Source organism: Leptosomus discolor, chromosome 16, assembly GCF_034619465.1.
Source record: "Leptosomus discolor isolate bLepDis1 chromosome 16, bLepDis1.hap2, whole genome shotgun sequence".
NCBI lineage: Eukaryota > Metazoa > Chordata > Aves > Leptosomiformes > Leptosomidae > Leptosomus > Leptosomus discolor.
This window is the reverse complement of record NC_141406.1, coordinates 14,776,712-14,804,686: the sequence shown is the minus strand read 5'-3', so window position 1 is coordinate 14,804,686 and position 27,975 is coordinate 14,776,712. Positions and strand designations below refer to the sequence as shown.

The window sequence follows — 27,975 nt, the reverse complement described above, 5'->3', positions numbered from 1 at the left end:
CTTCTTTGGTTGTAGGTTTTAGGTAAAGGAATAGCAGGAAGCATTGGAGTTGTGGCATCTATTAATGAACAAGAAGGTATAGCAACGGTCAAATTTCCACCTACCAGTATAGACAGTAGAAAGACCTCACAAGCATCAGACACATTAACTATTCCATTATCTAGGCTCTGTGTTCCAAGATCTGAGGTACGGTAGTTTTAAGAATCCAATATTAAGTATAATATCAATTTTTTTTTTTTTGGTCACAGCATACTGGCAATTAATCTACAGCATGTAAAAAGTCTGTTTCATCTTTGATTAAAGATTATTTGTAAAGTTTGCCTCATTATTTTAAACATATCTTAACAGTATCTATATTTAAGTTCTCATTCAAGTAACATGGATATTCATCTTTTGGTGCTTAAAGATGTTCCATTGCATACTGTGTTGGTTTTTTTGGGTTTGTTTCTGTTTTTTTCTCTCTCTTTTTTTTTTTTTTTTTTTTTTTAACTGGTATTTGGTGCTGGTTTTGTGATAGTACAAAATGAGAATTAACTCCAGGTAATAAAACACCCTCATTTCTTAGAAACTAACTACTTGAATTTAACTTTTTACCGTGCCCCCCCCACCATCAGGCATTGCCTCTTCATAAACTGTCCATTACTGAGAAGGTAGTACAGGCAGTCCAGTCCATGTTGCTCCCTCAGGAGGGAAGTCTATCTATTCACACCTCACTTCCTGCAACAGGAGATGGCTCAACTCCAGTAATGGCAGTGGTCCGGCTTCTTGCTGAAATCAGAACCAGGTGAGTCGCTGGGTTTTGTGCAGCACCTCGCTCTGTTTTGGTACCGTACACAATTGTTCAAGAAAACTGCGTGGGTTCTCGTTTTCTTCCTCTGTGGGTACTGATGTCTGACAGCAGGGGACAGTGCAAAAATTCTTCTGTGCTTCCTTAAGTGCATTTAGTGTCTGGGTGGTGGTAAAACGTGCACCAAAAGTACGGTGCCCCCCGTAACACTGCGTTGAGCAGATGCTTTGTATAAGTAGATGCTGTGAAGCAGGGGAGAGCTGTCCTTGTGGAAGTCCCCGTGGACAGCTGACCAACCGGACAAAGAAATACCTCAGTTGGCGTGCTGTCTTTTAAAATAGTCTTGAATTCAATACATGTAAAGACAACTTTGAATTCAGCATACACTTTTGTAATGCTTTAAATGTATTATTTTTCCATTAAGAGCATGCCTGGTGATGGCTCAGCTGTTAGAAGACAGCTCATTCTGTGAAGAATTCATTCAACAGTGTCCAGCTGCTGTAGAAGTGCTTAATTTGGTAGCGCAGGAGTGCAGCCCTGGTGGGTATTCAACACGTTCTTGCAGCTTCATTGTCATGTTCAGTTCAGAGACATAACAGCTTTTAAAATCATTGCAGTGTTTTGTCCTGCAGCTACTTAGAGGTGGATAGCTGGCACAGTACAGCATGTCTTGTCGTAGCTGCAGAGCTGTTAATACAGGAGTAGCTAATACTCAGACTAAATCACTTTAAACATTAGGCATAAAGTTTAGGCCGGAACGTGATTATCCTGTGCATCACAGAAGATGCAAGTCCTGGGGCTGGCTCTCTACTGCTGTGCTTCTGATCCTGCTCCAATTCTCTTGTTTCCAGCGTAACCTGCTCTGTATTCCTTGACATTATCGTGTCTTTCTAAAAAACATTATGTTTTCTTTTATGGCCTTTTTGCTGGTTTTCACGACGCTTTCTTATATTCCTTATCATTGAGCTCTTGATTTCGTTCCCTCTTGTTTAAGGATAAGCAGTGGGCCCAGCAGAGGTCTTAGTTCAAGGGCAAGCTTTAGGAGCATGTCGGAGCCTTTCATTGGAGGAAAAGTGGCAAAGTGAAAGACGTTAGGGAGGAACCCAGTGGATTTCAGTATGATCTCCAGTGTAAAAGGGAGCATACTGCGCTTTTTTGGCAGTAGGCATGAGTTCTTTTGACTTCCTGCTCTTGCTGGGTCAGAAACTTGCTCTCTAAGATGAACTTTGTCTTAATTGGCAGAACAATGCCTTTGCTAACCAAATATAAATTAAACATGAGGAAGACAATTGCTCATGTGTGTTAGATTTTGTCCTTAACTTTGTTGATTAGGTAAGTGAGACAGTTTGATCAGATCTCTTAAAATGCAAATCCCATGTTCGTTTCCATTTGCTGGTATTAAGAATACATTGTTGGACTCGCGTAGCTGGGTTTGCTTGGAACCTCATGAGCCGGTTTGGTTTGTTGTTACAGGGGAGAGGCTCCTTGTTGTAGAAATGCAGTGTGAAAGGTTACGAATGTTGTATCGTGACTGTGCTCGACCTCCCCCTCCTCCACTCCAAGCAGACAGAAGACAGGTGAGCACAGAAACGGTGCTGAGTCTTCTGCCCCTTGAAAAGGAAGCCAGGCACTGAGTGCAGAGGGTCTGCCTGCGGTGTTGGAGCCCAACTGGGTGGATTCTTGTTGAAACGTTTCACTCAGTGGGAATTCCTGTAGTGGGATTTGATTCGTTGTGATTGCAGTTGTGGTAGTGGCATGTGATGTATTAAATGTGCACTTCATAAAAGAATGTGTCGTTGCATTTCAGTGGATGGCTTCAACTGTAATTGGTAGAATAAAATGCTCTGTTCCTGTTTGTAGCCCAAAGAAATCACTTGGAACCCATCAAGAGTGTTTCCCCCTGTGCGGGCATGCATGTTTTCATCGCACCTCACAGCTGTGACCTTTTTGGCTGATCCTAGCGCAGGCGGGGGACTTCCTCGGGGCACGTTTATCTATGCCACTTCACCAGTGCCAGTGCAGGTAAGAACTTGCAACTGTACCACAGTTTGTGTCATTCAATATGCAATAGTGCGTGAAAAGAACAAGGAAGAAAATGTTCTCTTACCTATATTTTGTAATTTTTTTAAAAAACTCTTATTTTTATTTCTAGGCACCGTCATTCTACTGGGAAATTGAAATAGTTTCCTATGGAGATACAGATGATGACACTGGACCCATAGTTTCATTTGGATTTGCTACGGAAGCCGAAAAACGGGACGGCGCTTGGACAAACCCCGTGGGCACCTGTCTCTTTCACAAGTACGTTGGAGAAGTGCATCAGGAATCATGGTCCTGCTCAGTCCATTTGTATGCTCCTTAGGGAGGAGTATTGTGAGCCCGTTGTAGTAGGCAACGTGTGTGTTGTAATTGAACAGGCTGATGAACTGGAATTCATCTCCTTATCAAAATAAGGAGAATTGAGTTGCCTTTTGTTGGTGTCACAGCTGCCTGAACTTGAGCTGGTAGCAAGTTGTAATCCTGCTTTGTTCCACCGCTCTCTTTAATTTTCTTCTTGTGTTACTTCTCAGCAATGGGCGAGCAGTGCATTACAATGGCTCCAGCTTGCTGCAGTGGAAGAGTGTTAGACTGGATGTGACTCTTTCCCCTGGTACGTAAGAGCACAGTGAACTTGCTTATCTAGTAAATCAGAGAATCCTCTAAATGCAAGGGAAATGGTGGATGAGAGAACAGATTAAATCCATGTTCTTCTTTTGATGATTGTATTTTTCTACAGGCGATGTAGCAGGAATTGGGTGGGAAAGAACCGAAGGAACTCCACCCCCGCCAGGGCAGCCAGCTAAAGGCAGAGTTTATTTTACGTATTGTGGGCAGCGACTTGGGCCGTATCTAGAAGATGTCTCTGGTGGAATGTGGCCAGTTGTCCACATTCAGAAAAAGGCAAGTTTTCGACAGAAATACGTTGCTTGATACATATTCTTTCAGAAATATTGGAAACATTATATAGAAAATACTGAGCCTGCTTACCTATCTATAAAAAGGTAGGTGATAGTTTCTACCTTTCCTGAGTTAGGTTGAGATGTTCCATTACCCTTCCTAGGTGCATATATGTGTTGTCATTATTTTGAACTTTTTCTGCCTAGTAGGACACTAATGTGCAGCTGGCTTGATGAGATGGTATTATTCTGTGCTGATAGCCCTTCTGTTAGTATTCCTTCCCAGCAGGGACCTTCCTTCAGAAAGTACTAGCTAAGTATGCTGTACCTTGAAGGTAAAAAAAAAAGGCAAGTTCAAAGTTTGTGTTAAGAAGCTTAACTTTCCCTTCTGCATCCAATTTCGTAGCTAGTGATGCTATGAAAACCAGATGGCGTGGAGCTGTGATCAGCTTATCCCTTTGGCTGAGGGTTTTTTTTTTGTAAAAAGAGCAAAGAGAAGGATCAAAACAATCCACAACTCACCTTAATGCTTTTATGTGCATCTTCTTTCAGAACACAAAAGTCCGTGCGAACTTTGGATCTCGCCCGTTTGCCTACGCTGAAGGACAGGCTCACAGGAACGCTGCTGATCTATGCATCGACCTGGCTGAGGAAATAAGTGCCAACTTCGAAGCGTTGCCTTTTGCCATGGCTTCTGATAGTGACAACGATGCTGGCACCAGCATAGCTTCTGATCCTGGGACCCATGGACCTCCTTGTAGAATTGCTGCTGTTGCTACGGCTCAACAACGTAAAGTGATGATTAACATTTTTTTTCTTTAAGAATTTGTTTCAGGAGAGATTGCGCTCAATTAAATAGGATTTAAGCACATCCTGGCTGCAGCCCTTAGGTGCCGCCTAGCTGGATAAAGCAGCACAAGCAGCATTGTCAAATACAGGCTTACGTGATTTTGGACGAGGCAGTTAAAAAAATCTTAATTTTGGTCTTCCTTTGTATGGATGCACGAATTGTTCTCAATTAGTGCAACTACAATGAGGAATTGTCTTATTAGGGCTTTGAATACAATAAGCTCTTATCACTGATTGAATCAGGCAGTTGGTTACGCTGTCTCAGTGCATTGCTCTTCCACAGGCGGGTTGGATACCGTGGAATGCAGGATGTCTCAACGCCTGATGGAATATTTCAGCTTGCCTTCTAGTGCGTTACGATCTCAGTATGTCCATGTGTGTGTTGCAGAGTACGACAGTGACACATCTTGCCACTATAAAATGGAACTCAGCTATGAGAACTTCATCACATCAGGCCCCGATCCTCATCCTCCTCCTATTGCAGATGACGAAAGTGATGATGACGATGATGATGATATTCCCCGGGTGAGGAACACAGCAAGCTCTGCCTGCTGTAACTTGTAGTCTAAATACAGATCTTGTAATTCAGATTTGTAAGTTTTGCCACCCAAGGCTTTTCCCTGCTTCCGCTAGGAACATATGGCTGTTGTTAGCTTTTCTTTTCTTGGTGTTCTAAGTAACTGTTGTCTTTGTAGGAGGATCACTATGCCCTGTTGGTTAAAGCCTGGGAAACTAAAGTTTTCCCTACAATTAGAAGAAGATTCCGTAATGAGGCTGAGAGGAAGTCTGGGTTGGATCAGATTAAAGGAGCTTTACAGTTAGGTATGGCTATGCCTGTTTCCATGCGCGTTGTTTTATGTAATGCACACTGAGCGTGAAGATAACACCTCTGTTTCTGTTATGTTTTAGTGTATTCAGGGCTGGAAAAATTAAATTAAAGAAAAAAAAATCACTTGCTATTTTCGCCAAGTGCTTAGAATTTGTTTCGGGGTCATGATTTCTCTTTAACACTTTTACTGAAGTTGGACTATTTGAATAGGGAAAATGGTTTTAGCAACAGTGGCAGAATTTGTTGTCCTGTTGTGCTGTGGATGCAGAAATACTTTGGAATAATAGTTTAGGAAGGAATTATCTGCATGCGTTTTCTGTCTGTGACTACATCAGTGCAAAACTTTGGCGGAACACTTTAATAAGGGGGGATTTGTAAATCTGGCAAGACAACCTGATTGTGGGCAAGTCACAGTAAGAGTAAAGTAAGAATTCTGAGCCCTAATGAGAAGCATACAGGTGTGTCAGGAAAGCTCTGCTCCCTATCTGTCAGACTGTTGACATAATTAGATATCTCATCTGCTTATGGTGTTAATGAGAACAAGAAATTACTTCAAGCGGCTGGGGAAAATAACTGGCACTCCCTTCTGTCTGCCAGGAATGGTTGATATAGCACGACAAACTGTAGAATTCCTCTACGAAGAAAATGGTGGCATCCCAAGAGACCTCTACCTTCCTACTATTGAGGATATCAAAGATGAAGCAAACAAATTTACAATTGATAAAGTACGAAAAGGTAAGGTCAGCAAAAAAAGTATCTTGAGGGGGGAAAGAAAAGCTAAGGGGCTCTGGTACTTGGGTTCTACTGCATAAATTGTCAGTCTGAGGAAAATGCTGTACCTTAAAAATTGCATCGTCCCTTTCTGTCCAGGTCTCACAGTGGTGACTCGGTCTCCTGACAGTAACAACGTTACCAGTAGTGCTGTAGGAACAGCCTTACCCAAGTTTGCTATTCGTGGGATGCTGAAGACATTTGGTCTTCATGGTGTTGTTCTGGATGTTGATTCAGTGAGTAAAGAGAACACTGGGAGGGCTTTTAGTGTGTCAGCATCACACATCTGTGAGCAAACACGATTGAGTGCACCAAACTGCTGGGGAAGCTGATTTGGTGCTCTTTTGGAAGGACAAAAGAATATTATCGTGACTCTGTTTATTGACAGTGTTGGTTTTGGTGTTCCAGGTAAACGAATTGGTACAAGTAGAGACATACCTCCGAAGTGAAGGAGTTCTGGTAAGATACTGGTACCCTATTGACATGTTGGAAAGGCCCCCAGCCGGTTACAGGAGGACTGCAACCAATGGCTTGGTTACCCTGGACAACACCAATATCCAAATTCACAGGTAAGAAAAGAACTGTAGTCAGGAGGCATTTGTGTTATCTGACTTGATCTGTGGCATTCCCTACAGTACAGTTATCGACTGCAACCTTACTTTGAGCGGGAGGAAACTTCTGAATTCTTACTGTTATGCTGGATTAAAGCTGACAAAGATTCATGTTTTAATGGGTAGCAGGGGTCTTGGTTTTTTTGTAATACAGGAAATTGGTTATAATTTCCATCTTGGAAGGATTTTACTTAGTCATGTGAAAGCGTTCGTATACATGCTGCTCGAACAGGCACCCTCCTTGAAGCTTAGGTTTCTTGTGCCATCAGTCAGTTGTTATCTGAAAGCTCAACAACTCTTGACTGGCGTTGTGGAGAATTGGCTTCTCATTCAGGTGCCTTAGCTTGGTACCAGCGTTAGATGGGCTGAGTGCTCTCTTAAGTGAGTAAGAAAGATTTGGGTCTAATTGACCCTTTTACATAATTAGGTGTATAATGTTTGGATTCAGGGGCAGGTTGCTGGATGTGGCTTGTTTTAAATGTGGTGAAGCAATTTGATGTTTTGATGTTTGTGTTTTCTAGAGAGCTTTTGCGAAGTGAAGCTTCTCTGGCCAAGCTATACTGCCGCATGGCGCTCCTGAATATTTTTGCCCCCAAATCTCCACATATGTTTACTCGGCTGTTTCATATTCCTGCTATCCGTGATATCACTCTGGAGCACCTGCAGTTGCTGTCCAACCAGCTTCTTGCACCACCTCTTCCTGGTAAACTCTGCTTTTCATCACAGTTCAGTTTTGGTACAGCAGTTTTCTGGGGACATAAAAAAAAAAAAAAAAAAAAAAAAAGAATTTGGCACTTACTGACGAGTTAGTTAATAATGATGGGACTTGGAAAAATGTTTTAATGGACTCCTGACCCTAGTGGTAGGGTATTAAACTGAAATTCTTGTTAATGGTCCGATTCAAAGTATTTGAGAGAGTTCAGAGGCCCTCCTAAGACTCCATTCAGTGTGCTCTGTCCCTTCGTCATCGGGGGTCTTCTGTCTGGTGGGGGGGGCAGCATTCATATGGGATACTTGTAAGGAATTGAGGCTGTTTTATAGTTTGAATCCAGGGTAGTAAAACTAAATGCCAGAGGGGTCTCAGTTTTCAAAATTCAATTCTTCTTCATTTCACAAATTGGTTTGTCCTTTTCCTACTGGAATCACAGATCTGATTAGAGAATGTATGTGCTGAATCATGGAAAAGAATCTTTGGCTAATTCAAGTGAGTGTTAACAAAGACAATTATCGTGACAAAGCTATTCTGCATGCAAAGAAATGTGTGTAACGTGGCTGGAGCATAAGGAGGAAGTAGGAAGTGCTAAATACAGGTTATTAATAACTGAAAGTAATTATTTACCATTGGAAAGATCCTGTTCCCTCCTCCAATTACTTGGAAACTTGGCTACCTCTAACAGATGCCGCATTGTAAAAGATTCTCTTGCAGAGTACAGCACTACTTTGCATGGCTTTGAGAATAATTTTACAAGCTTTTATTTAGTTTTTCCTCTTTAAAATATGTCTAATTCAAGTTCTGCTAATACATACAGTTCCCAAACTGGCATTTTGGTGAATTGCCCACTCCTTTGTGCGCTGCCCTTTGTCTTTGACTTCTCCCATTAGCTCCAGAGTGACGGCCAGGAGATGGCGGGGCTCATGACCCGCCTGGGGCCAGCCAAAAGCTGTCTTGGTCGTATATGGGGAAGGCTTGAGGACAGATAAAGCTGCTTTCACCTCATCTGGAATGAGCGGGGAAGAGGTGCCTCTGGTCACGTGTCCTCGTTGCACTTGACACAGTCAGTGGAAACAGGCCTGCCTTGGCGCAGGGACAGAATGAGGCGGCTCTGCGCCCGCAGGCCTCCTTAAGGGTGGCTTAAGGCAGGTGAAGGACACAGCTGGCGTTCAGAGAGCCATCCCCTCTGCAGCCAGCTACCTCAGGGGTTCGGGGCTGGTCTTGGGTGGACCCTTTCTGCTGCTGACCTTTAGGAGGAGGTTTGCACTTGCCCAGGCGTGAAAGTAGAGACTTGTAATCTTCCAAGGGTTTTAAAGCTTCACTTTCCCCTGTCTGTTTCACAGCCTGCATCAACATGTTGAAGTGATCTCCGAATTTGTCTCTTACTTGTTGTTACAGATGGAACAATCAGTTCGAGTTCTATTCTTTTGGCCCAGTCCCTGCAGCACTGCATCCATTCCCAGAACTGTGCTGCCACAGACCTCTTCTACCAGGGCAATGCGCAAGCCATCCGAGAGTGGCTTACTGTTGCCATTACTCGGACGCTGCATCAAGGAGAGGAGAGTCTGTTAGACCTCACTAAACAGATCTGCTCCTTTTTGCAGGTAAAATACGTAGTAAGGTTTTATGAGCAGCATTGTTTTTCTTTCTGAGGAGCCCTTGCTTTATGTGTGATTCTAACTTCCCTAATACCGTCCCTGGCACCAAATTGTTTCTCTGGGTGGATTATTCTGGTCATAGGGAGCACTCTGAAAACACAAGCAGTAGCAATACTCTGGATCGTATTAAAATGAAGTGGCCTCACAACACGTCATTCCTTACAATGCTGTGTTTTATTTGAGGAGAGAGGGAGGTGGTTTGCTGCTGCTTCTGCTGCTTGGGGGCTTTCATTATGAAATGTTCTGTTACAGACGGCGCCAGAACAATTTCCTGCTGAAGAATTCCCAATTTCAGAATCCAAAGTCAATATGGATGTTAATTTTCCTGGGGCTGCGTTTGTGATTGTGTCCTGTAAGGAAAGTCAGTCTGGATTCCGCAAAGAGTAAGTAATTGAGGGAGCAAGAGTGGCAAAGATTAAAGATGTGCTGCTGAGCCTCTGTGAACCCTGAGTATGCAGTTGCTCATTTATTTATTTTTTTTTAGATTTTTCTCTTCTCAGAGACTTATTTTCTGGGTGGTGGGATAAATGCCACAGAGGGTTTCATCTTTCTATGATTGGGTTGGGATTTTTAGTAGTTGGTTTCAGTCTAACCAAACTGTTCTTGCTCTTTTCCTAGTTCATCCCTGTATAAAGCTCCCTGGGCTCGAGTGCTTGTCTACGGGCTCGGGCATAAAGTTAAAAGGAACGGTCAGTTAAACCTGATTGAAGCGGTGTGCTACCCTCGAGATGCCTCTCCAACCAACACAGGCCTCACACCTCCCCCGACAACCAATCAGTACCCTTCGGTGATCACCCCGACGGACAAGGTCCACATCAAACTAGGTAAAACAAAGATACAAGTAAAAAAATCCTTTTTAGCTGTATTCTCAAAAGTGAGACAGATGTCGTCATCGCCTCCGTGTAGGAACTTCCTATGTTGTCACCCTTCCTGCCATTGGTTGTGACAGTGGTTTTGTACAAGGTATGAAGAACTGTGTCCTAGCGGAAATACACAATCATTCTTAACCAAGACGACACTGTTTCATAACTGTTGGAAGGCATCTGACTCTGATTTTGTTCCTGCTGTTAAATCTGTCAGGATATGGGGTTGTTTTTTTCTGATTTTTGTCTTCCAGGAGTTCACAGAGCGGTCTGTCTTACTATTTCTGCAGTGGTCAAGTTGGTGCTGTTTGAGAGGTGTTTCAGATGGAGATTAATTTTTTTTTTTTTGCGCTTGTAGGTAATTGTAGGGCCCCTTGATACGCAGAGTAATACATGTGCAGAGCAGTAATGCATAGGTCATCCCAGCTTCTCAAGCAGGAGCAATCATTAATATTCTTTTTACCCTTCCAGCCTAAGGGGGAGAGAATGTGATTGATTTAGAGCAGTGAAGGTGATGGAGCTGCAGTAAGCTTTAAAACTTTCCATTGAAGGTCCTGAAGTTCTTTTGCTGAACTACAGCGTCACTGATGATTTGATCAGTACTGGTCACACATGTCATACTACAGAGAAATGGTGGTGTAAAAGTCCTAGATGTATTTCGATATGAAATAGAGTTATTTTTACCCTGTATATATGTCATGTAAACAAAATGTTATCTCTGTGTTCATAATTATAGATGATATCAACACACCTTTATAGATAAACAGTCCTATTGGTTTATTCCAAGGTACTTAGTAGAGAAAAGTCTCACTTAGCATAAATTTAGCCTCAAAAAAATCCTAAAAGATATGGTACTACTTTTACTTTACTTGGAATAATGATAAGTATTTTCTTTGACCTCCTCGCTTAGGAGTATCTCCTCCTCCTGGAGCTGTGTTGGTCTTGCATTCTCTTCCTCTTGAATTCCCCCTGGCAATGGCATTCGCAGAACAACTCTTAACTTGGAAATTGGAAGATGGGGATGGAAAATCAGAAGATGAGCTGGATACTATTCCTGCTTCAGTTCTCTTGCAAGTAGTGGAATTTTTAGGTGAGAATGCAGTATTTACTTAGTGATGAGCACCAATAACGTGCTGGCTCAGATGGAAAGTGTAGGAAAAAAAAATAAAAATTAGTCACAAATTATTTCTGAGCTCTTCCATTATATTGAGATTTTTCTTCAAAGTCCAGAAATTTTCTGTTGATACATGCACTTCTTAGAATAGCCTTCCTGTCTTTCTGCTGACATTCAGCCATTGAAGTGACCTTTTCTGGTGCTTTTTTTAATGTCACTGTTGCGGCTCATGCAATAAAGCTGCTAACGGTGAAATACTGCTGACTCCCATGTCTTGCCTTCCAAACACAGGGAACTTTCTCTGGACAACTGACATGGCAGCGTGTGTGAAGGAGTTAATATTCCATCTCTTGGCTGAGTTGCTTCGCAAAATTCACAACCTAGAGCAGAAAAAAAATCCAGCAGGATTGTCGTCTTCCATTGCCCTTCAGCTAAACCCCTGCCTAGCTATGCTTATGGCCCTGCAGTCGGAGCTTCACAAGTTGTATGATGAAGAAACGCAGAACTGGGTGTCTGGAAACGCGTGCGGTGGTTCTGGGGTTGGAGTGGCTGACCAAGGAAGATTTTCAACCTACTTTCATGCTCTGATGGAAGTCTGCCTTGCTGTAGCAGAAGTAACCTTGCCTATCAATATGAGTGTAACCGCTAATGTGATGTCATCAACAAGCGCCCCAAATCTTAGTGACTCTTCCTCCTCGTCTTCATCTTCTCCGGGACAGACACCACAGAGTCCAAGCTTGCTGTCCAAGAGGAAAAAAGTCAAAATGAAGCGGGAAAAGACATCCTCTTCGGGCAAACGGTCTTCATCCAGAGCAGCGGAAACAGACGCCGCACTCCTCAGTATAGGAGGAAGCAAGCCTGAGGATATGTTATGGTTCCACAGAGCACTGACTCTGCTTATCATTCTCAGGCACCTGACTAAAAAGGATCCACAGGGATTGGGGGTGACAAACGACGCCGTAGCAGATGCCTGTCAGGCGCTCGTGGGTCCCACAGCTCACAGCCGCTTGCTTGTCATTTCTGGCATACCGACTCACCTGGAGGAGAGCACGGTCAGAAGTGCCATCAGAAAGGCCTGTAACGCCCATGGCGGAGTCTTCAAAGATGAGATCTACATCCCTCTGCAGGAGGAGGATCCCAAAAAAATCAAGGACAAAGCGGAAGGAGGAGAATGCAGAACTGAACTGGAAAAACCGACTGTTTCGAGTAGCGCCGACAGTTTGGATATCAGCAGCTCTAGCAGCGTCACACCTGCCATGAGCGTTAGCGCTTCAGCGTCTACGAGCCAGGCGTCCCTCTGCAGCTCGCAGGGCATTTCTCGGACCGTTAGCGATATCTCAGTTGACCAGTTTCAGGCTGGGCTGGAGCTGGCCATCCCCCCCGGACTGCTAGAACCGCATGTTGTTTCCAGCCAGGAGAGTTTGGATCTTTCACACTGCAGTACGGGAAGCCTTGGCAGCCTCGGCAGCCTCGGGGAACCGCTTGACAACGTAGAAACGGCGTCGGTGTCTGATGTTGGGTCGATGTACACAGTCACATCTCTGGACAACCAGCCGCTTCTGTCACGGCCGATCAAAGGTTTTGCTGTAGTGGAGGTAATAGCCTTCAGTCAGGAGAGAGGGTGCCTTTTGGGTCAGGCTTTTTCTGAAAGAATGAGATCTGGTTCAAGTAACCTGTTTTAACCTCTGGCTTTGAGAAATGCTGTCCATTTTGGGGTTTGTGTGTAACACCATGGTCTGACTGTTAAGGAACAAGCATGCTGTATGGATTCTTCTGCTTGACTGAGGTGACAACTTGAATGATAGTGAAAGGTCTTGTTAGCCAGGATGGATGCAGAGTAAATGTGTGTCAACGTGCGCGCGAGAAGGAGACTAGGAGTTCTCAGCTTGGACAGGATGGCTGAGGGACTTTATTCTCCATTGACTTTCTCTGTCCCATTCGCAGTCTAACAGGATTCACGGTCTCTCAAAGGACAGAGGGAATTAGCAGTGGAGTTACCAAGTAGCAGTTTTAGAACAGAAGGAAGTACTCTTGCATACTCCAAGTCGTAGAGCTCATTGCCGCAATTGTTGTGGAAGGCAGGAGTATAAGTGAATTCATAAGGGGTTGTTGAGTTCATGGAGGGTGTGCCAGTTGGTAGCTATTAAACACGACAGTCAGTGCAGCCTTCAACTTGGGAAATCTTTAAACTGCTGATTTGTGGAGGTTGAGAGAGTGTGTGAAGGAAGAGGTCTGTTCCTCTTTCATGTAACTTTCTTCAAAGATCTGCTACTGGCCTCTGCTGGAGATAAATTTAGAGATAGATGGCCCTTTGGTTTGACCCACAAGGCAACTATTTAATGTTTAATGACTGCATTTTCACGTATTTTAAACCATCTACAGATTGCTCTATAAAGTTAGTTGAGAAGAGATGATAGATCTTGTTGATGTCTGGTTCCAAATTAATTTTTAAAAGCATTGTGGGTGTTGTCGTTGATGCCAGATTGCTCCAGGTTTTCGGCTAGGCACAAGAACCTTTCCTCTCCGTTGTTACACCAACAGCATGCTGCAGATCTATCAGAAGCTTGCAAAAGCACCACCATTTCCGATAGCCTCTGAATGTAGAGAGACATTTTGCATAGTCTGGGATTGTGTCAGCTTCCCTTTTAGAAGAAAATTGGCTTATTCGGGTAGAAGATCTTCAGTTGCTATTCTTGAGCTATTAATTGACACAAAGACACCAGAGCTGAAATAAACGGTAACGTGTGTACAGAAAGCTGTCAGGGTATTCCTGTTGAAACCTGCTCCAGGTCTGTAGCTGCTCTCCTAGTGATGCATGGTGGTTATTCTGGGAATCAAAGGGAGTTGTTGTTCCTGTTCCCGCTTTGTGCAGCTGAGACTTCAAGGCCTGTGCTCATTTAGGTAGATTTTTCTAAACGGAGAACTGAAGCAAGGACAGCAGGGTTGCAAAAAGTGGCAGGTTACCTGTCTGAAACCTTGAGCTGAGACTTCTAAGGGCTGTCTCCAGACTGAGAGATGGAATAGCTGATTCAGAGCTGAGCCATAATAACTTGCAGCGTGGTGATTTCAGTGGCCAGGTGTTCTTAGAATGTCTTCTAGCCTGAACCTGAATTCTGGTATCAAATTATTGATATAGAAGAATGTTAGAAGAGATGCAGTAGTGATTATCTACGAGGGGAGGGGAGAAAGCGTTAAGACCCAAACTCATGTAAATGGAAGCTAATTTGTTTTGTCAGAATTCCTCTTAACTGATTTCATTATTTGTACAGATAAGGTCAAGAGCTAAAATAGAGAAAATCCGAGCCAGTCTATTTAATAGTAGTGATCTCATTGGTTTGTCAAGTCTGGATGGTGAAGATGAACTGATGGAAATGTCAACTGAAGAGATTTTAACTGTTTCTACTGTAAATCAGAGTTTATTTGACACACAAGGGAGCCCAGCACTAGAGGATTATTTCAATGATAAGTCAATAAAAGGTATGTGGCTTCCCTACTGGCAAATATCTTACTTGTTTTGTGCATTTTCTGGGGACGTACAGGGGTCAGAGTCTCCTTGCTGCTGTAAATTCAGCATGGCTCGCTGATTGATGGGTGACAAGGAGGGGGACCCAGGGAGTAGTTTCAAAGCAAGTTTCCTCCCTCTCCTCAGCTGCTAGGCAGCTATTTGCAGTCTGAACCCTGCTCAACTGTCCTCACAGCTAATCAAACAGTAAAAAAAAAACCAAAAACAAAAACCCAAACCCAAAACAACAACAACAAAAAACAAACAAAAAACCCAAAAAACTACTGACAGAGTTGTTTAGTGACATTTTTGAGAAAATAGCCAATGTAATAATTTACCACTATTAGACACAGCATAATTTCAGAGTAGAAACAGCTCAAGTAGAACAGCTACTGATTTATACTCTAACAACGTGAAGGCTGTACAGACCCTACTACCTCTGGAATGGGCCAGAATCTTGACTCAGGAGACAAGGAGGATAATACTGGGAGGAAGTTCAGCTGACTGCTAGTTCAGTTGAGGTGTTGGTGTGCACCTACACAACATCATTTTTACACTGAGGTCATAAGTAATCTACTCTTTCATTACCCCTGCAGTCACTCAGACAATGATTGCAGTGCATGGCCAATACAGAAGCACTCAGTTCTCTGTCGAACATGGGGTATTGGGGTACAGAAAGGTTGAAGTGATTTTTCTCTCTCAGAGCAAGCGGCATGGGATACGATATTTTAGCTGAATGCAAAATGTTTTTTCACGTTTCAGATTCTAAATGATCGTTGTGGTATTTTGTACCATATTCCTTTTTTTGTTGTTTTTTCTTTTAATTAGGTGAGAAATTGGTCCCAGGTGCTCGGGAAGTCCTCACAGAAATATTTAAAAGCTGCGTCCATTCTGAGCAAATGCTGAGCCTGACGCCAGCAAAACCCATCAAGGTTGCTGACATCTATCTTAGTAAAGAGCAGATAAATTCTCAGACGCCTGGAAACCTTCTTCATGTGTTCTTCACAAACGTCCGCCCTCCCAAGAAAGTGCTAGAGGATCAGCTTACTCAGGTAGTGCTTTGAAAACGATTTGCAGCATCTTTTTGTGTAACTTGAAAGCATTGGGTCATTAATCCCTTTCTGTGTTGGAAGATTTTGAGGAAATACGGTGTGCCCAAGCCAAAGTTTGACAAGAGCAAGTACAACAAGGCGGGCAAAGAACAGCATCCAGTGAAAGTTGTGAGCACCAAGCGCCCGGTTACTAAACCACCTACAAAGGAAAAGTCGATGCTCAATAGTGTCAGGTTGGTGTCTTCAGCCTTTTGAAAGTTATGAAACATTTGATTTCTCTTTAGGAATCCAGGTTTCTTTATTCCCCCTCCCTCTGTATTTCCATGGGTGGCTCGGGAGAGGGAAATGTGACTCTGAGATCATAGAAGACGTTCAAGGAATGTCTTGGTTTCTTGAACAGACGGAGGAAAACTTTGATCCTAACATCCCTTTGTCCCTTAGCCGAACAGCCTTAAGTGAGAAGAAACCTACCGTAAAGCCAAAATCTCCTGAGAAGAGCAAACCTGAGGAGAAGGACCCCGAAAAGTCTCCCACAAAGAAACAGGAAGGTAGTAGCTCTAGAGAATGTTTCCGTAGTATTACATCATGGAGAAGAAATACATTTTTTGTGTTGGCGTGCTTATATCTTAATATTTGGTTGGTCTTTGTTTTTAATGAGGCTAACTTATATTTTTTTAAATAGTTATTTAAAATGCTTTTATTTGTGTATCTGTAAGTCTGGACTCATCAATGTAAGTGAGAGCAGACCATGCTCTTGCAATTCATCCAGCCGCGTGCGTAGGCCGTGTGAATGCGTTGGGTAGAGAACTGACTTCCTGAGAGGTAGAGTTTCAAGGATTTTTCTTTTTGTATGGGGGGGTATTAGGATGTCACGGGGTTGAACTAGGTTATAAATAGTGTTTCTCAACTTGTAACTTAATAATTTGCCTATATAAGAAGAAAATTGGATGAAAGAGAAGCTTCAGCTGCCTCAGAACTAGTCTATGCCTGGAGGGGACGGCCCAGCTGTGCCGTGACAGAGTTTATTAGTTCCAGGGTCTTGCTTGGTATTTCTTTCTCTAGTCAGGTGGGAGAGTGAACAGACACGGGCCTGGACTCGGCTCTTCACTGCAGGAACTGCCAGGTTCAGGAGAGGGGGATTTCAGCATTCAGCCACCTATGGACCCTTGGTACCTGGTTAGATACCTGGTGGAGCGATTCCAGAGGGCAGCTGGGGGATTTTTGTCCTTGAGAGGCAAGAATGAGAGCTGTTCCCTGAAGGCCAGATGGGACCTGAGCAGCATGGTGTTTAGAACTACTCAAAAAATGGGGTGTGGTGGGATGGGTAGAACCAGGAGAAAGCTGGCCGGTAGCCACCTCGTACACCAGCCATGTTCCTGCGTGGTGGGTACACGTTATAGTCAGTCATTAACTATTCGATGGTCCTGTCTTTGCTATCAGTTCCTGAGGAGAAGTATTTGACACTGGATGGATTTCACAGATTTGTGGTTGACCGATCTAAACAGGATATCCGTAGTGTGTGGAGAGCTATTCTGTCCTGCGGATATGATCTACATTTCGAAAGGTAAATTTTGCAAATCTTTCTGTGCTCACTTTAAAAAAAAAAAAAACACCTTGATCCCGAGTGTTCCTACTCCAAGCAGCTTTAACCAGTGTGTTTGTAACACACAAACTTCTCTCCAAGGCCGGTGAAGAAAACTGTTGGTTATTTTCTTAAAACATGCTTTAAGAGTCACTATGCTGTCAAAATGCAGTCCTGGCTTTCTGGTGCACACGTAGCTAACAAAATCATAGGCCGTGCTGTCCTTTATAGCTTCCAAACTGTACAATAAATTGGCCTGATGAGAATTGTAGCTCTATCTGGCTGTCTCTGGTTTCCTTCTGCAACAGCTTTCTGTTCCGTGCGCTGGGTAATTGCTTAAACCGGCAGTGTTGGTGCTGGGTCAGCAGTAATGCCGGAGAGGGAAGAGTTACTTCCCTGTGAATGTTGTACAGGAAGAAAGTCCCTTAAATGAATCCTCCTTATCTCCCCGTGTCAAGCCGCAGGCTAATTGCCACATCCCGTTCCCCTCTATCTGCCTCAGAGCCTAAAGAAGATAGCGCAGTAAGTAAGCTTAATAGGCAGTTCCTTTTTTATTATTATTTAATAACAGTGAGGCGAGGTAGGTGATAAATCAGTTCTTACTCTCCAGCTGGAACTTTTTGTCATGAAACAGCTCTGCTTAAGAAAAGGGGAGAGAAGTAGGATGAGGTCCCTGGTGCAGTGCTCCTAGTAAGTGGTGTTGCACTTGGGTTTCAAGAGGTCTCCTGCCTTTTTCGTTTCAGGTGTGCCTGCATCGATGCAAGACACGCCCAAAAAGCATCCCGGAAGTGGACGCTGGAGATGGATGTAGCCCTTGTCCAGTATATTAACAGGCTTTGTCGTCACCTTGCGATTACACCAGCACGACTCCATCCCCATGAGGTTTATTTGGATCCGGCTGATGCAGCAGATCCCAGAATTTCCTGCCTGTTGAGTATGTATAATTGTTTGCATAGAGGCTTTCTTCAATGGAGGAACCAGGTGGTGCTCCTGAACGACCTGGTTGTCACCCGGGTAGTTGGGACATTCCTTTGGAGGTTGTAGACTGGACAACCTATGGGCTGAGGGGGACGCTGAGTCTAGATCTTCTCTCTCCTGGGGTGTGCGTGGGCACCGCGGTGCCTTTGGCAGCATCGTTAGAAATGCCCTGCAACTGTTCTCTGCTCTCCAGCTGACCTCCTCGGTCAGGCTGGAGCAGGAAGATGTCTGGTGGGTGTAGCTTGCCAGGGGAAGGAAGGTTGGATTTCAGTTCTGGACCTAGGCAGACCTCAGCCACCTAAATCCCGTTCTAAGCACTAAACTCCTTTAAGAGGGTCTCCAGATAACGCTAACTCAGTGATGATGAAAGATACTGGAGTCAGACCACCAGAGACTTGAGATCCGGGAAGGAACATCACGGATCGTGGCTGTTGATGCATCCTCAGCCCTCTTGATGTGCAGGGATCATGAGGGGCTGCTTTTAGAAGGAAGTTTGTGTGGCTCCTGGGCTGAACCTTCCAGGAGGATGGACTTTGCAGTAGGTAGGGGATCTCTTTCTCTCTCTGACTGGATGTTTCCCACCTCAGACGTTCCCGTTGAAAGTCTGCGCCTGCGGTTTGCACTGCTTCAGTCTCTCAATACAACTCTGGAGACCTTCTTCTTACCACTGGTGGAGCTCCGGCAGACCGAGATGTACGCTGATAGTATTGCTGCGCTCCTGCAGGAGGCCAAAGGTCAGTTCCTTGAGGAAACACGGTTGTGGCTGAAGGGGGGCGCTACACACCGCATTGAATTCCGTGGTGTATGTTTGAGATTTCAATGTGTGTGTACGCGTGACGGGAAGGAGAACGTGGAGGGGAGAGGGAAAGCGAGATGGGGAGTGGTGAGGGTGATGATTCTTGCATGCAGTTAGTTGAGACTGTGCACCTTTTTTGACCGTGGAGGGAGTTGGTCCATCTTTTCTGTTTGGGTGGCCTTCAAATGTCTCTTCATCTTCTTGAGGCTATCCATAAATTAAAATTCTTTGTTAGTCGACAAGCAGCAGATCAGGTGGAAGTCCCAGGACGTGTTGGCATCCTTGTTGTCATTGAAGTTGTAGAATTAGAGAGATCAAGAAAATACTTAGCACGCGTCAGCGTTTAAAGTAGTTTTTACAAGCCTTCATTAGACAGCAAACAAAACCACAATTTAGGTCATTACGTTCCCCAAACTTGTTTCCTTCCGAAGAAGATACTGACGTCTTTGGTGAATTCTGTGTGTGTGTGTGAGCCGGCTTTTATATTGGCCCAGCTAGAACAAACCAGCCCGTTAACCCAGTAGGGGGAAGTGAGGAATCTTGTCTTCGTAGCGCCCGTATCTATGGTGCGATGTGACAGCCCTGTTTTTTTATTGTTTTCTTGCCTCCAACATGACTGTCAAAACATTGCAGGTTTCTGAAAGCTATTTGGCGATGTGTTTCTGACTTACAGAGGTTCTGATGGAGCTGCTAGGATCTATTTATGTAATGTTAGAATTGTGTTCGTCAGTGTTCTAACCCAGTGGGCTTCTTCCAGTAAACACCAGTAACAAATACTTTAAAACAAAAAACATAATAGTGGCTTAGGCGTATCTTTCCTGCCTCATGAAAGTGAAATTATTTTTCTACCATGGTCCATTAGAGGATTTCAGAAAATATGATCGTAGAAGGATGGATTTAATGACACTGGAATGTGTTTCTTTCTTTAGGTTTAATCTTTTATGACACAAAAGTGACCGTAATGAACAGAGTGCTGAACGCCACTGTCCAAAGAACTGCCGACCACGCAGCCCCAGAAATCACCCTGGATCCCTTGGAAATCGTTGGAGGTACGGGAAACACCCTTTTCAAAAGTCATTTTAATCTGTCGTGACAAGCCAGATCTGTTTTAACCCAGCTCGGATGCTTATTAACGCAAAATACTCTGAGTGTGGGGACTTTATTTTTGTCTCTTGTTTTTAACCAGGGGAGATCCGTTCTTCAGAAAATTCCTATTTCTGTCAGGCAGCGAGGCAGCTGGCCTGTGTGCCCTCCTCGCAGCTCTGCGTTAAGCTTGCCAGCGGTGGAGACCCCACGTACGCTTTCAACATTCGGTTCACAGGGGAGGAGGTCCATGGAACAAGTAAGTCGGGATTACGGAGTTACCAGCGTGGGTGACCTCAGGTACAGTCCTCCGCTCCGGGTGGAATCCAGGTTTTCACCAGCACGTGGCTGATGGGAACTGTAAGGAGCGGAGTTACCTTTGTGGTGGTGTTTGCATCCTGCAGACGGGAAAGAACGAAGCTTCCAAGAATTAAGCAAACCAGATGGTTCTTTTTCGTATTTTAGCTAATACAGCAGAATTGTGTGTGTGACTGCTGACCAGAGCAAGTAAAAAGTGACAGTAAGTTGTTTGAAGCGCGGGGAGAGCATTGAGTGAGAATGTCTCTGGAGGTTGTTCTGACGCTCGGCCATGGTCAACCCAGGCTGTGCTGATAAAGGAGATCATTGCTGATAACGGAGATTATTGGGGTTTTTGTAAGTACTTCCTTGTTAGTAATGAGCTGGGTAATGCTCCTGGGGTTTGTGTTGTTAAAGTGATGTGAGTTGTGTAGCCGACACCTTAAGATACCGTGACGTAGGAGTACCGGTTGCACTCCCGATGTAGCTGTCAGGAATACGCAGGCACTAACGATTAAACGTGGGCAGGTGAGGTGGCTTTGAGACTTGTTTTCAACTTGACATCAGAAGTGTGAACTTTAGCTTGTCCCAGCCGAGCTGAAGAGGTGGCGAGTACAGCGAGGGTCGAGGGTCTTGTTGCTTTAAAAACTGCCGTTCACTAGTGCAGTAAATAGTGTTAACGTTGCATCTTACCCATTATTGTGAGGTGTACGGTATTCCTTATAAGCATTTCAGTAATCTCCACGTGACTGGTTAAAATCTTTCTGTATTAAACAAGACTATTATGGCTGCCCTTTCTTTTGACACTATATTTTAATTTGTGAGATTGCATTTTTAAGATCATCCCTATGTGGATGCTGTCCAGCCCCTTTCGGATATTGGCTTTCCTGGGGGGTGCTGGCTCCCTTGGATGCCACGTGGGGCACGTGTGCTCCGGGAAGAGACTTGATTTAAACGAGAGCTGAGGACACCTTCCTCTGCAGATCTGTTGAGTAACTGAGAGCGTATCGAGGCGAATACCAGCTGCGTGTCAAAGGGGAAAAGGGATCGCTCTGTCCAAATTAACGGGCTCTGCGCAGTGATTGTAACAGCTCCTTCTTGGAGACGCAGGGGGGTATATGGAGTTGGAGAAGAAACGCCCCAAATGCGCTTCTCGTGTTGCCGACTAGTGACATCTGCGCCTGTCAGCTGGGCGAAGGGCCCCTTGACGCCCTCTCTCCAGGGGAATTGTTTTCTTTTTAAGGTCTGTGGTGGTTATTGAGAGTCTCTGCAAAGAGATAAACGTCCATCCGCAGCTCAGCATCTGTAACGGTTTCTGGTGCCGCCCGTGGCTGTGGGAGTGCGGCGTTGTTGTGACGGCAGCACCGTTCATCTTCCAGCCAAGTGTCGCGTCCCGCTGGCAGGGTGTGACGAGCGCTCGGGCTAGTCCTGCGCCGAGCGCTGGAAGACGAAGCAGCGCTTTGGAACTCAGCAGGAAGCAATTCAGTGAATGTTTTTTGCGTGTCATTAGACTATTCAAATGTGGACTTGCACGGGAACAGTAAGCTGGCGTGGCTGGCACGTACCCTCCCTTGTTTAAGCCACGTGTCTGTGCAGTCAGTGGAGTTCGAGCCAAGGTGTGGAACGGCAAATTGTGGGTTGAAAGGCAGCGCTGACAAGCCTCGGAGGCGTTTCACTGTGTCGCCCCTCTCTCTTTCAGGTGGATCTTTCCGTCACTTCCTCTGGCAAGTTTGTAAAGAGTTACAGAGCTCCGCGCTCTCCCTTCTCCTGTTGTGCCCCAGCTCCGCAGTCAATAAGAACAAGGTGTGATATCGCAACGCAAGGAACGCGGTTGCTTTTCTCGTTTTGAATGCACGTGTTTGCCCAGGGGTAGAACACCCTCGGTTAGCGGTGCAGAGAGCAGCTTCAGACCGCCAGCCCCCGTTAGCCCGTCCAACCAGATAGGTTTCACGTGCCTGGTAGAACTGGAAATGACTGTTGAGGCCCCTGTGGCGCTTCAAGTGGCACCTCAGGTACTTGAAGAAGTGGCCAAGCAGTCAAAACTGCAAAATGTAGCAGAATTAAGACTCCTGGTCCAGGTTCACTGAGAATGGGTCTGATTCGGTTGTCTGATATAGAGGTGGCCTGTCCCCAGCTGGTGAAGTCATGTTCTGCTGGTGTTACTCCAGGAACATCACCAGGAACGCCAGTCCAGTTGCTGGTAGAATAAGGTGCTCCACCCGTGCTCTTTAGTGCATATTCAGTGTCGTCCTGTTTGGGGCAGGAGCTGTATTAGAGAAAGCTTATGGCCCAAAGAATTTACAGGAGTTGTGGCGTAGTTCCGTCCTAGGAATATTCACAAGGTGGGGAAACGGGTCGTTTGCCTCAACTTTAAGACCAACGACGTCACAAACTTGGCTTTGCACATCCAGGCTGTAGTTCAGGACCATCCCACAACCGCCAGATTTAGATGCTGCTCTGATGGTACCAATGCAGAAAAGCCCCGTGAATGCTGATTAACAGGGCTCGTAAGGCGGGGCTCTCGAGGAAACCAGCTTTATGGGATTGCTTTTGATCATGAAGTGATACGATAACGTGGTATAATGTCACTGTACAATACATACAGATCCCGTGCCGCGCTCGAGCAAGCCCTTTTGTAGCCAGCCACGGAATATTCATCATGTTCAAATCGGTATTTTCGCAAGCCTGTGAACCTGGGGACCTGCAGGGCCTGCGTCAGTGGTCAGGTTCTGCTTCGGGTGCTCGATCCTGTTTTGTTGTTTGTTTTTCTAAAGGGGAAGTACATCTTGACGCCCAGCCCCATAACCTACGCGGAGGAGCAGTTATTCCATTTCTTTGGGCAGCTCTTGGGCATTGCGATTCGAGCAGATGTTCCTCTGCCACTTGACCTCCTGCCCTCCTTCTGGAAGACCCTGGTAGGAGAGCCACTGGATCCTGACCTTGATCTCCAGGAAGCCGACATCCTCACCTACAACTACGTCAAAAAATTTGAAAATGTAAGGAACGCTTTTTTTTTTCCTTTTCTTCCCTCCTTTTTTTTTTCAGGGTTTCCCCCACAAGCACGTTATTCTAGCAGCAGTTAATGCTGCTGCCCGCGCTAAGCGGCAGTGGTTGGCTCCACAGCTAGCAGATGTTTTTCATGTGAGCGAGGTGCTGAAGTGTTTTGACTCATCTTGGGTGTGGGATTTTACATCCTGGTGGCTTGGGAAAGCTGCTCGGTCTCCTCTGCTGCCAGGCCCCGTGGAGTTAAGGCTCCTGAAAGATTTCCTGGAACTTGGCAATGCTGAAGCAGAAAATTGCCCACCGAAGCACTTACGGGCTTTCCCTGCCCGCGATGTCTCCGGGTAATAGCATGAGCGCGCTGCGTGCGTTGGGCGATGCCTTAAGTGAGCCACAGGAATAACACGGTACGACACGCTGGTCATCGGCTCCTCTTCCTGTGTTTCGTGACAGATAAATGATGAGACGGAACTGGAAGCTCTGTGTGCAGAAATCGCTTCTCAGCATCTAGCAACAGAGAGCCCCGACTGTCCGAACAAGCCGTGCTGCAAGTTCACCTACCTGACCATGACGGGGGAAGAAGTGGAGCTTTGTCCCAGAGGCAGGCACGTTCCAGTGGGGTAAGTAACAGCCTTCGTGGCAGGACATTACACCGTGTTATGGGGTAAGAAGGATTTCTGGAATGATTTTTCCAAGCCCCAGGCTCTCCAGAGGTGCTTCTGTAAGGAGCTGAGGGCTGGAACAATCTGGGAAAGCTTTAGTTACTGCTCTTTGTTCTGTGAGGAGAGCAGCTCGAGGAGCAGGGTGTATCAGCTGTCCGCTGGACTCGGTAAACACCTCCGGTTAGGAAGCTTGTGAGAAATGAGTGAGCTGTTGAGAGGAGGAGGAAGCTGAGGGAAGTGGAATTCAATTGGGCAGCATCAGAGTGGGAATAGCTTAAGGCTCGCTCGTGGTTATTCAGCAGCGGAATCTCCCCGTGAAACCCTTCCATGTGTAACAGCCTGGGCTGGGGTGAGGGGGCTCTTCCACGCAAGGGGGGGCTCTTCCACGCAAGGGGGGGCTCTTCCACGCAAGGGGGGGCTCTTCCACGCAAGGGGGGGCTCTTCCACGCAAGGGGGGGCTCTTCCACGCAAGGGGGGGCTCTTCCACGCAAGGGGGGGCTCTTCCACGCAAGGGGGGGCTCTTCCACGCAAGGGGGGGCTCTTCCACGCAAGGGGGGGCTCTTCCACGCGTGTCCTGAGTCTCTGCCCTCGCAGGTGGGAGAACAAGGACGTGTACGCCGCAGCCATCCGGAGCTTGAGGATGCGAGAGCTGCAGACTCCGGAGTGCATGACCGCGGTGCGCGCTGGGCTTGGGTCCATCATCCCCCTGCAGCTGCTGACGACGCTGACCCCTCTGGAGATGGAGCTGAGGACGTGCGGGCTCCCGTACATCAACCTGGAGTTCCTCAAGGTGGGAACAACCGCGGCAAAACGGACCTGGCTGACACGTGGAGGGGGAGGATCCTCCCCCGTGGAAGGGCTTAGGGGAGAACCTTCTGCTTGTGATAGAGCCAGGACGGTCCCTGTGGAACACTGGTGTGTGCTTGGACACCCCCCTTTGCCCCCAAGAAGTGTTTAAAGATTTTGCTGGATTCAGGAAATAACAGGAGTGGGGCTTGTTCTGTTCCAGAGAGGAATAACGAATTTACTTTTTAACATCAAATTTTAAATCCATCTCCATTTTCTTGAGCTTTTTTCAATATCTGCCACTTGAGCTAAAGGCTGAAAGAGCCATTGCCCTGATTTTGAATTGCAAATGGTTTCTGAAAGGCTGAAATGAATCTGTAACGGACAGCTTCTGGTCCTAAATACTTTCATTTTGTTACCATAAGAATTTTGCTGTAAAAAGAACATTTCTCTTGTGTCAGAAGCTGCAGAATACGCTCAGGTTACGGGCATTGGTGTTGTTTTGTGCTCTCCTTGAACAGCAGCAATGCTGACCTGCCCCAGTCCTGCCCGTTGAACAAAACAGCAACGTACTCGACGGCAGTACAGGGCAGGCGTGCTCTGATGAGCCTGTGACAGGCGCTGATGGGCTAAAAAGACAGAAAACCACAGTCTGCTGTGGCTGGTTTCCTGGTTACTTTGAAAAGGCGGGAGAACTTGGGGAGAGCGGTGTAGTTACCCTCCCTCTGCGCTCTTGGAGCGTACGCGGGGAGGAGTTCTGAAGGGAGAAGGCCGCAGGGGACATCTTGCCTTCTGTTCTCCTAGGCACACACCATGTACCAGGTGGGCTTGATGGAAACGGACCAGCACATCGAGTTCTTCTGGAGCGCGTTGGAGATGTTCACCCAGGAGGAGCTCTGCAAGTTCATCAAGTTCGCTTGTAACCAGGAGCGGATCCCCTTCACCTGTCCCTGCAAAGACGGAGGCCCCGATACTGCCCACGTCCCGCCGTACCCCATGAAAATCGCGCCCCCCGATGGCGCTGCAGGTACGTCCGGCTCCTGAGGCCAAGAAAAAACCCGTTTTGCTCGCGCCGTGGTTGTAGGGGCGGTTCCCTTTCTTCAGCTGAAGCGTGTATTTAGTGCCGAAGGAAGGGAAGAGAGGCAGGGAGCTGTGGCTGTGGCGATGAAGAGAGAAAACTTGTCTTTAAACCATGTAAAAATAAAATCTAAAATAAACTTTAACTGCTTGAAACATTGCCTCTAGAGACAGCGAGAGACTTTAGAGACTATTTGTCTCGTACGCTCCTAAAGCGGTTGGGCTATTGGCAAGGCAGCGGGCCGAGGCCTGATGGTGGGATTTGAGGCTCAAGGGACACGGGCAGGAATTTTATTTCGATCTTTCCCAGCGAGGGGCGGGAGGAGGGAGCTGTTGGAGAATCAGGTGGAGAGCAGCGGGCGTGCTTAGACCCTTCTGGTGCTTCTTCCCCTGCAGGTTCTCCAGACTCCCGGTACATCCGTGTGGAGACGTGCATGTTTATGATCAAACTCCCGCAGTACTCCTCGCTGGACATCATGCTGGAGAAGCTCCGATACGCCATCCACTACCGGGAGGATCCGCTCAGCGGCTGAGGGGGAGAAGGGGATGCCTAGAGGCGACTGCCTGGGTGGTTTCGTGACTCTGCTGACGGTGGAAACCCTTCGATTCACGTGAAAATACCTCCTGTGACACTGTGTGACGAGCTGGAGGTTAATTTATTTTCTGAACTTCTGTTCCCGTTACAATGACGACTTACATTTTGTATTTGTAGACTTTGTGGTGGACTGGTTATTTTGCTGCCTTGTTTGTGGAATATTTGTAGGATAGTTTAGTAAAGACCGGTTTGTGTATAATTTAATTTTGAAAAACCTTTAAACATGTACATTTCTAATTTTGTAACGTAGAACAACATTACCCATGCAAACACAACAAGAGCGAGGGCGTTCTGAGGTGGGGAGCACTCAGAGGTGAAGGCTCGTAGATTGCTCCCCCCTGAAACATTTTTGAGTACAAAAATGGAAAGAATCGGGTGCGGGGAGGGAATCGCTGCGGGAGCGGAGCACGGTACCTCCTCTGTCGTGGGCAGAGATGGTGCAGAATTTCCAGCACTTATGAGTTTTAGAGCAGAAAATACGCTGCCAAACTGCATGTTTACGTTTCCACCATTTTCTTGTAACTTTTTAGACTGTAAGCAAGCACAGGGGTAGCCGCCGCAGCTAGTTGGGGGTTTCAGCTAGACACGTTTGGTTAGGAAGATTTCTAACGGAAAGAACAGTGAAAGGGCCGTAATTCAGTTGGGTTCTTGCCCTCGATGTTCTTGAGTGTCCGCTTTGCTTAGTAACAAAATAATTTATTGTAATTAAAATATTAGCAGAAACAAAATGGCTTCTCTCTGTATGGTGTAAGATAGCACAGTTCAAGCTCATAATCCGTGACTTAATCCTATTTCCGAATAAGCTTTCGGAATAACCAGTGTGTGGCGAGACACCTGTAACTCGTTTTTGTACTCAAAAATGATCTTTGATCTAAGAGCCAGTTCTCCTGGAGACGTGACACCCGAAAGGAGGATGAGGTGGGGGTAAGGCACAAAGTTACGCGTTTTTGAAGATAAAGCTTCTGTTTTCTGTGGAAAGCCAATAGCAGACTGCGGGGGGAGAGAGACAGAGAGAGAGAGGGGGAGAGAGAACGATTCTCTAGGTTTAACTTTTCGGTTGGGTGTGAAATACGTTCTGGGGTGGTTTCAAAACGCCGCATCCACACCTGGATCTTCCTTCGCTCGTGTAAAAGCGTTTGCCCGGCACCGGGTGCGCTCAGCAGCGCGGTGTTGCTTTGTTAACTGCTCGGAACCCGGCACGAGTGAGAATTGCCTGCGAGCTGGAGGACCGAAGAGAACGTCCCGAGATCGCTGCTGCGCTCCTGGGCTCGGTACTACCTGTCCGTTAAGTGCCAGTACTGAGCCGCAAGTGCAGTATTTTCCTTCCGGCGTGTCCAGCGCCCATCGACCACAGGAAAGGGCGGCGGCGGCGCGGGTGCGCCTGCACTTCGAGGTCAGTGCTGCCTCGTGAGGAGACGGCAGGCGCTGGTTTGGC

At 46.1% G+C, this 27,975-nt stretch overlaps 1 protein-coding gene across 4 annotated transcripts in view; it reads left to right on the top strand.

Moving 5' to 3' along the window:
- The window catches only part of HECTD4 (HECT domain E3 ubiquitin protein ligase 4), a 76,486-nt gene extending 48,511 nt beyond the window's left edge, over nt 1–27,975 (top strand). For all 4 annotated transcript variants that reach the window (XM_086473921.1, XM_086473917.1, XM_086473918.1 and 1 more), the window contains exons 42-76: nt 16–186; nt 615–784; nt 1,212–1,327; nt 2,261–2,364; nt 2,648–2,809; nt 2,940–3,088; nt 3,358–3,437; nt 3,564–3,727; nt 4,276–4,513; nt 4,961–5,097; nt 5,268–5,394; nt 5,999–6,136; nt 6,272–6,408; nt 6,581–6,741; nt 7,305–7,486; nt 8,894–9,099; nt 9,406–9,536; nt 9,772–9,977; nt 10,927–11,106; nt 11,422–12,725; nt 14,400–14,607; nt 15,461–15,684; nt 15,766–15,917; nt 16,126–16,232; nt 17,125–17,248; nt 18,010–18,200; nt 18,832–18,978; nt 19,970–20,089; nt 20,227–20,382; nt 22,120–22,223; nt 23,195–23,416; nt 23,874–24,040; nt 24,677–24,872; nt 25,673–25,895; nt 26,342–27,975. In XM_086473921.1, coding sequence (XP_086330047.1) covers nt 16–186; nt 615–784; nt 1,212–1,327; nt 2,261–2,364; nt 2,648–2,809; nt 2,940–3,088; nt 3,358–3,437; nt 3,564–3,727; nt 4,276–4,513; nt 4,961–5,097; nt 5,268–5,394; nt 5,999–6,136; nt 6,272–6,408; nt 6,581–6,741; nt 7,305–7,486; nt 8,894–9,099; nt 9,406–9,536; nt 9,772–9,977; nt 10,927–11,106; nt 11,422–12,725; nt 14,400–14,607; nt 15,461–15,684; nt 15,766–15,917; nt 16,126–16,232; nt 17,125–17,248; nt 18,010–18,200; nt 18,832–18,978; nt 19,970–20,089; nt 20,227–20,382; nt 22,120–22,223; nt 23,195–23,416; nt 23,874–24,040; nt 24,677–24,872; nt 25,673–25,895; nt 26,342–26,478 — 6,741 coding nt within the window. In that variant the 3' untranslated portion in view covers nt 26,479–27,975. The remainder of the gene's footprint in view (nt 1–15; nt 187–614; nt 785–1,211; nt 1,328–2,260; nt 2,365–2,647; nt 2,810–2,939; nt 3,089–3,357; nt 3,438–3,563; nt 3,728–4,275; nt 4,514–4,960; nt 5,098–5,267; nt 5,395–5,998; nt 6,137–6,271; nt 6,409–6,580; nt 6,742–7,304; nt 7,487–8,893; nt 9,100–9,405; nt 9,537–9,771; nt 9,978–10,926; nt 11,107–11,421; nt 12,726–14,399; nt 14,608–15,460; nt 15,685–15,765; nt 15,918–16,125; nt 16,233–17,124; nt 17,249–18,009; nt 18,201–18,831; nt 18,979–19,969; nt 20,090–20,226; nt 20,383–22,119; nt 22,224–23,194; nt 23,417–23,873; nt 24,041–24,676; nt 24,873–25,672; nt 25,896–26,341) is intronic.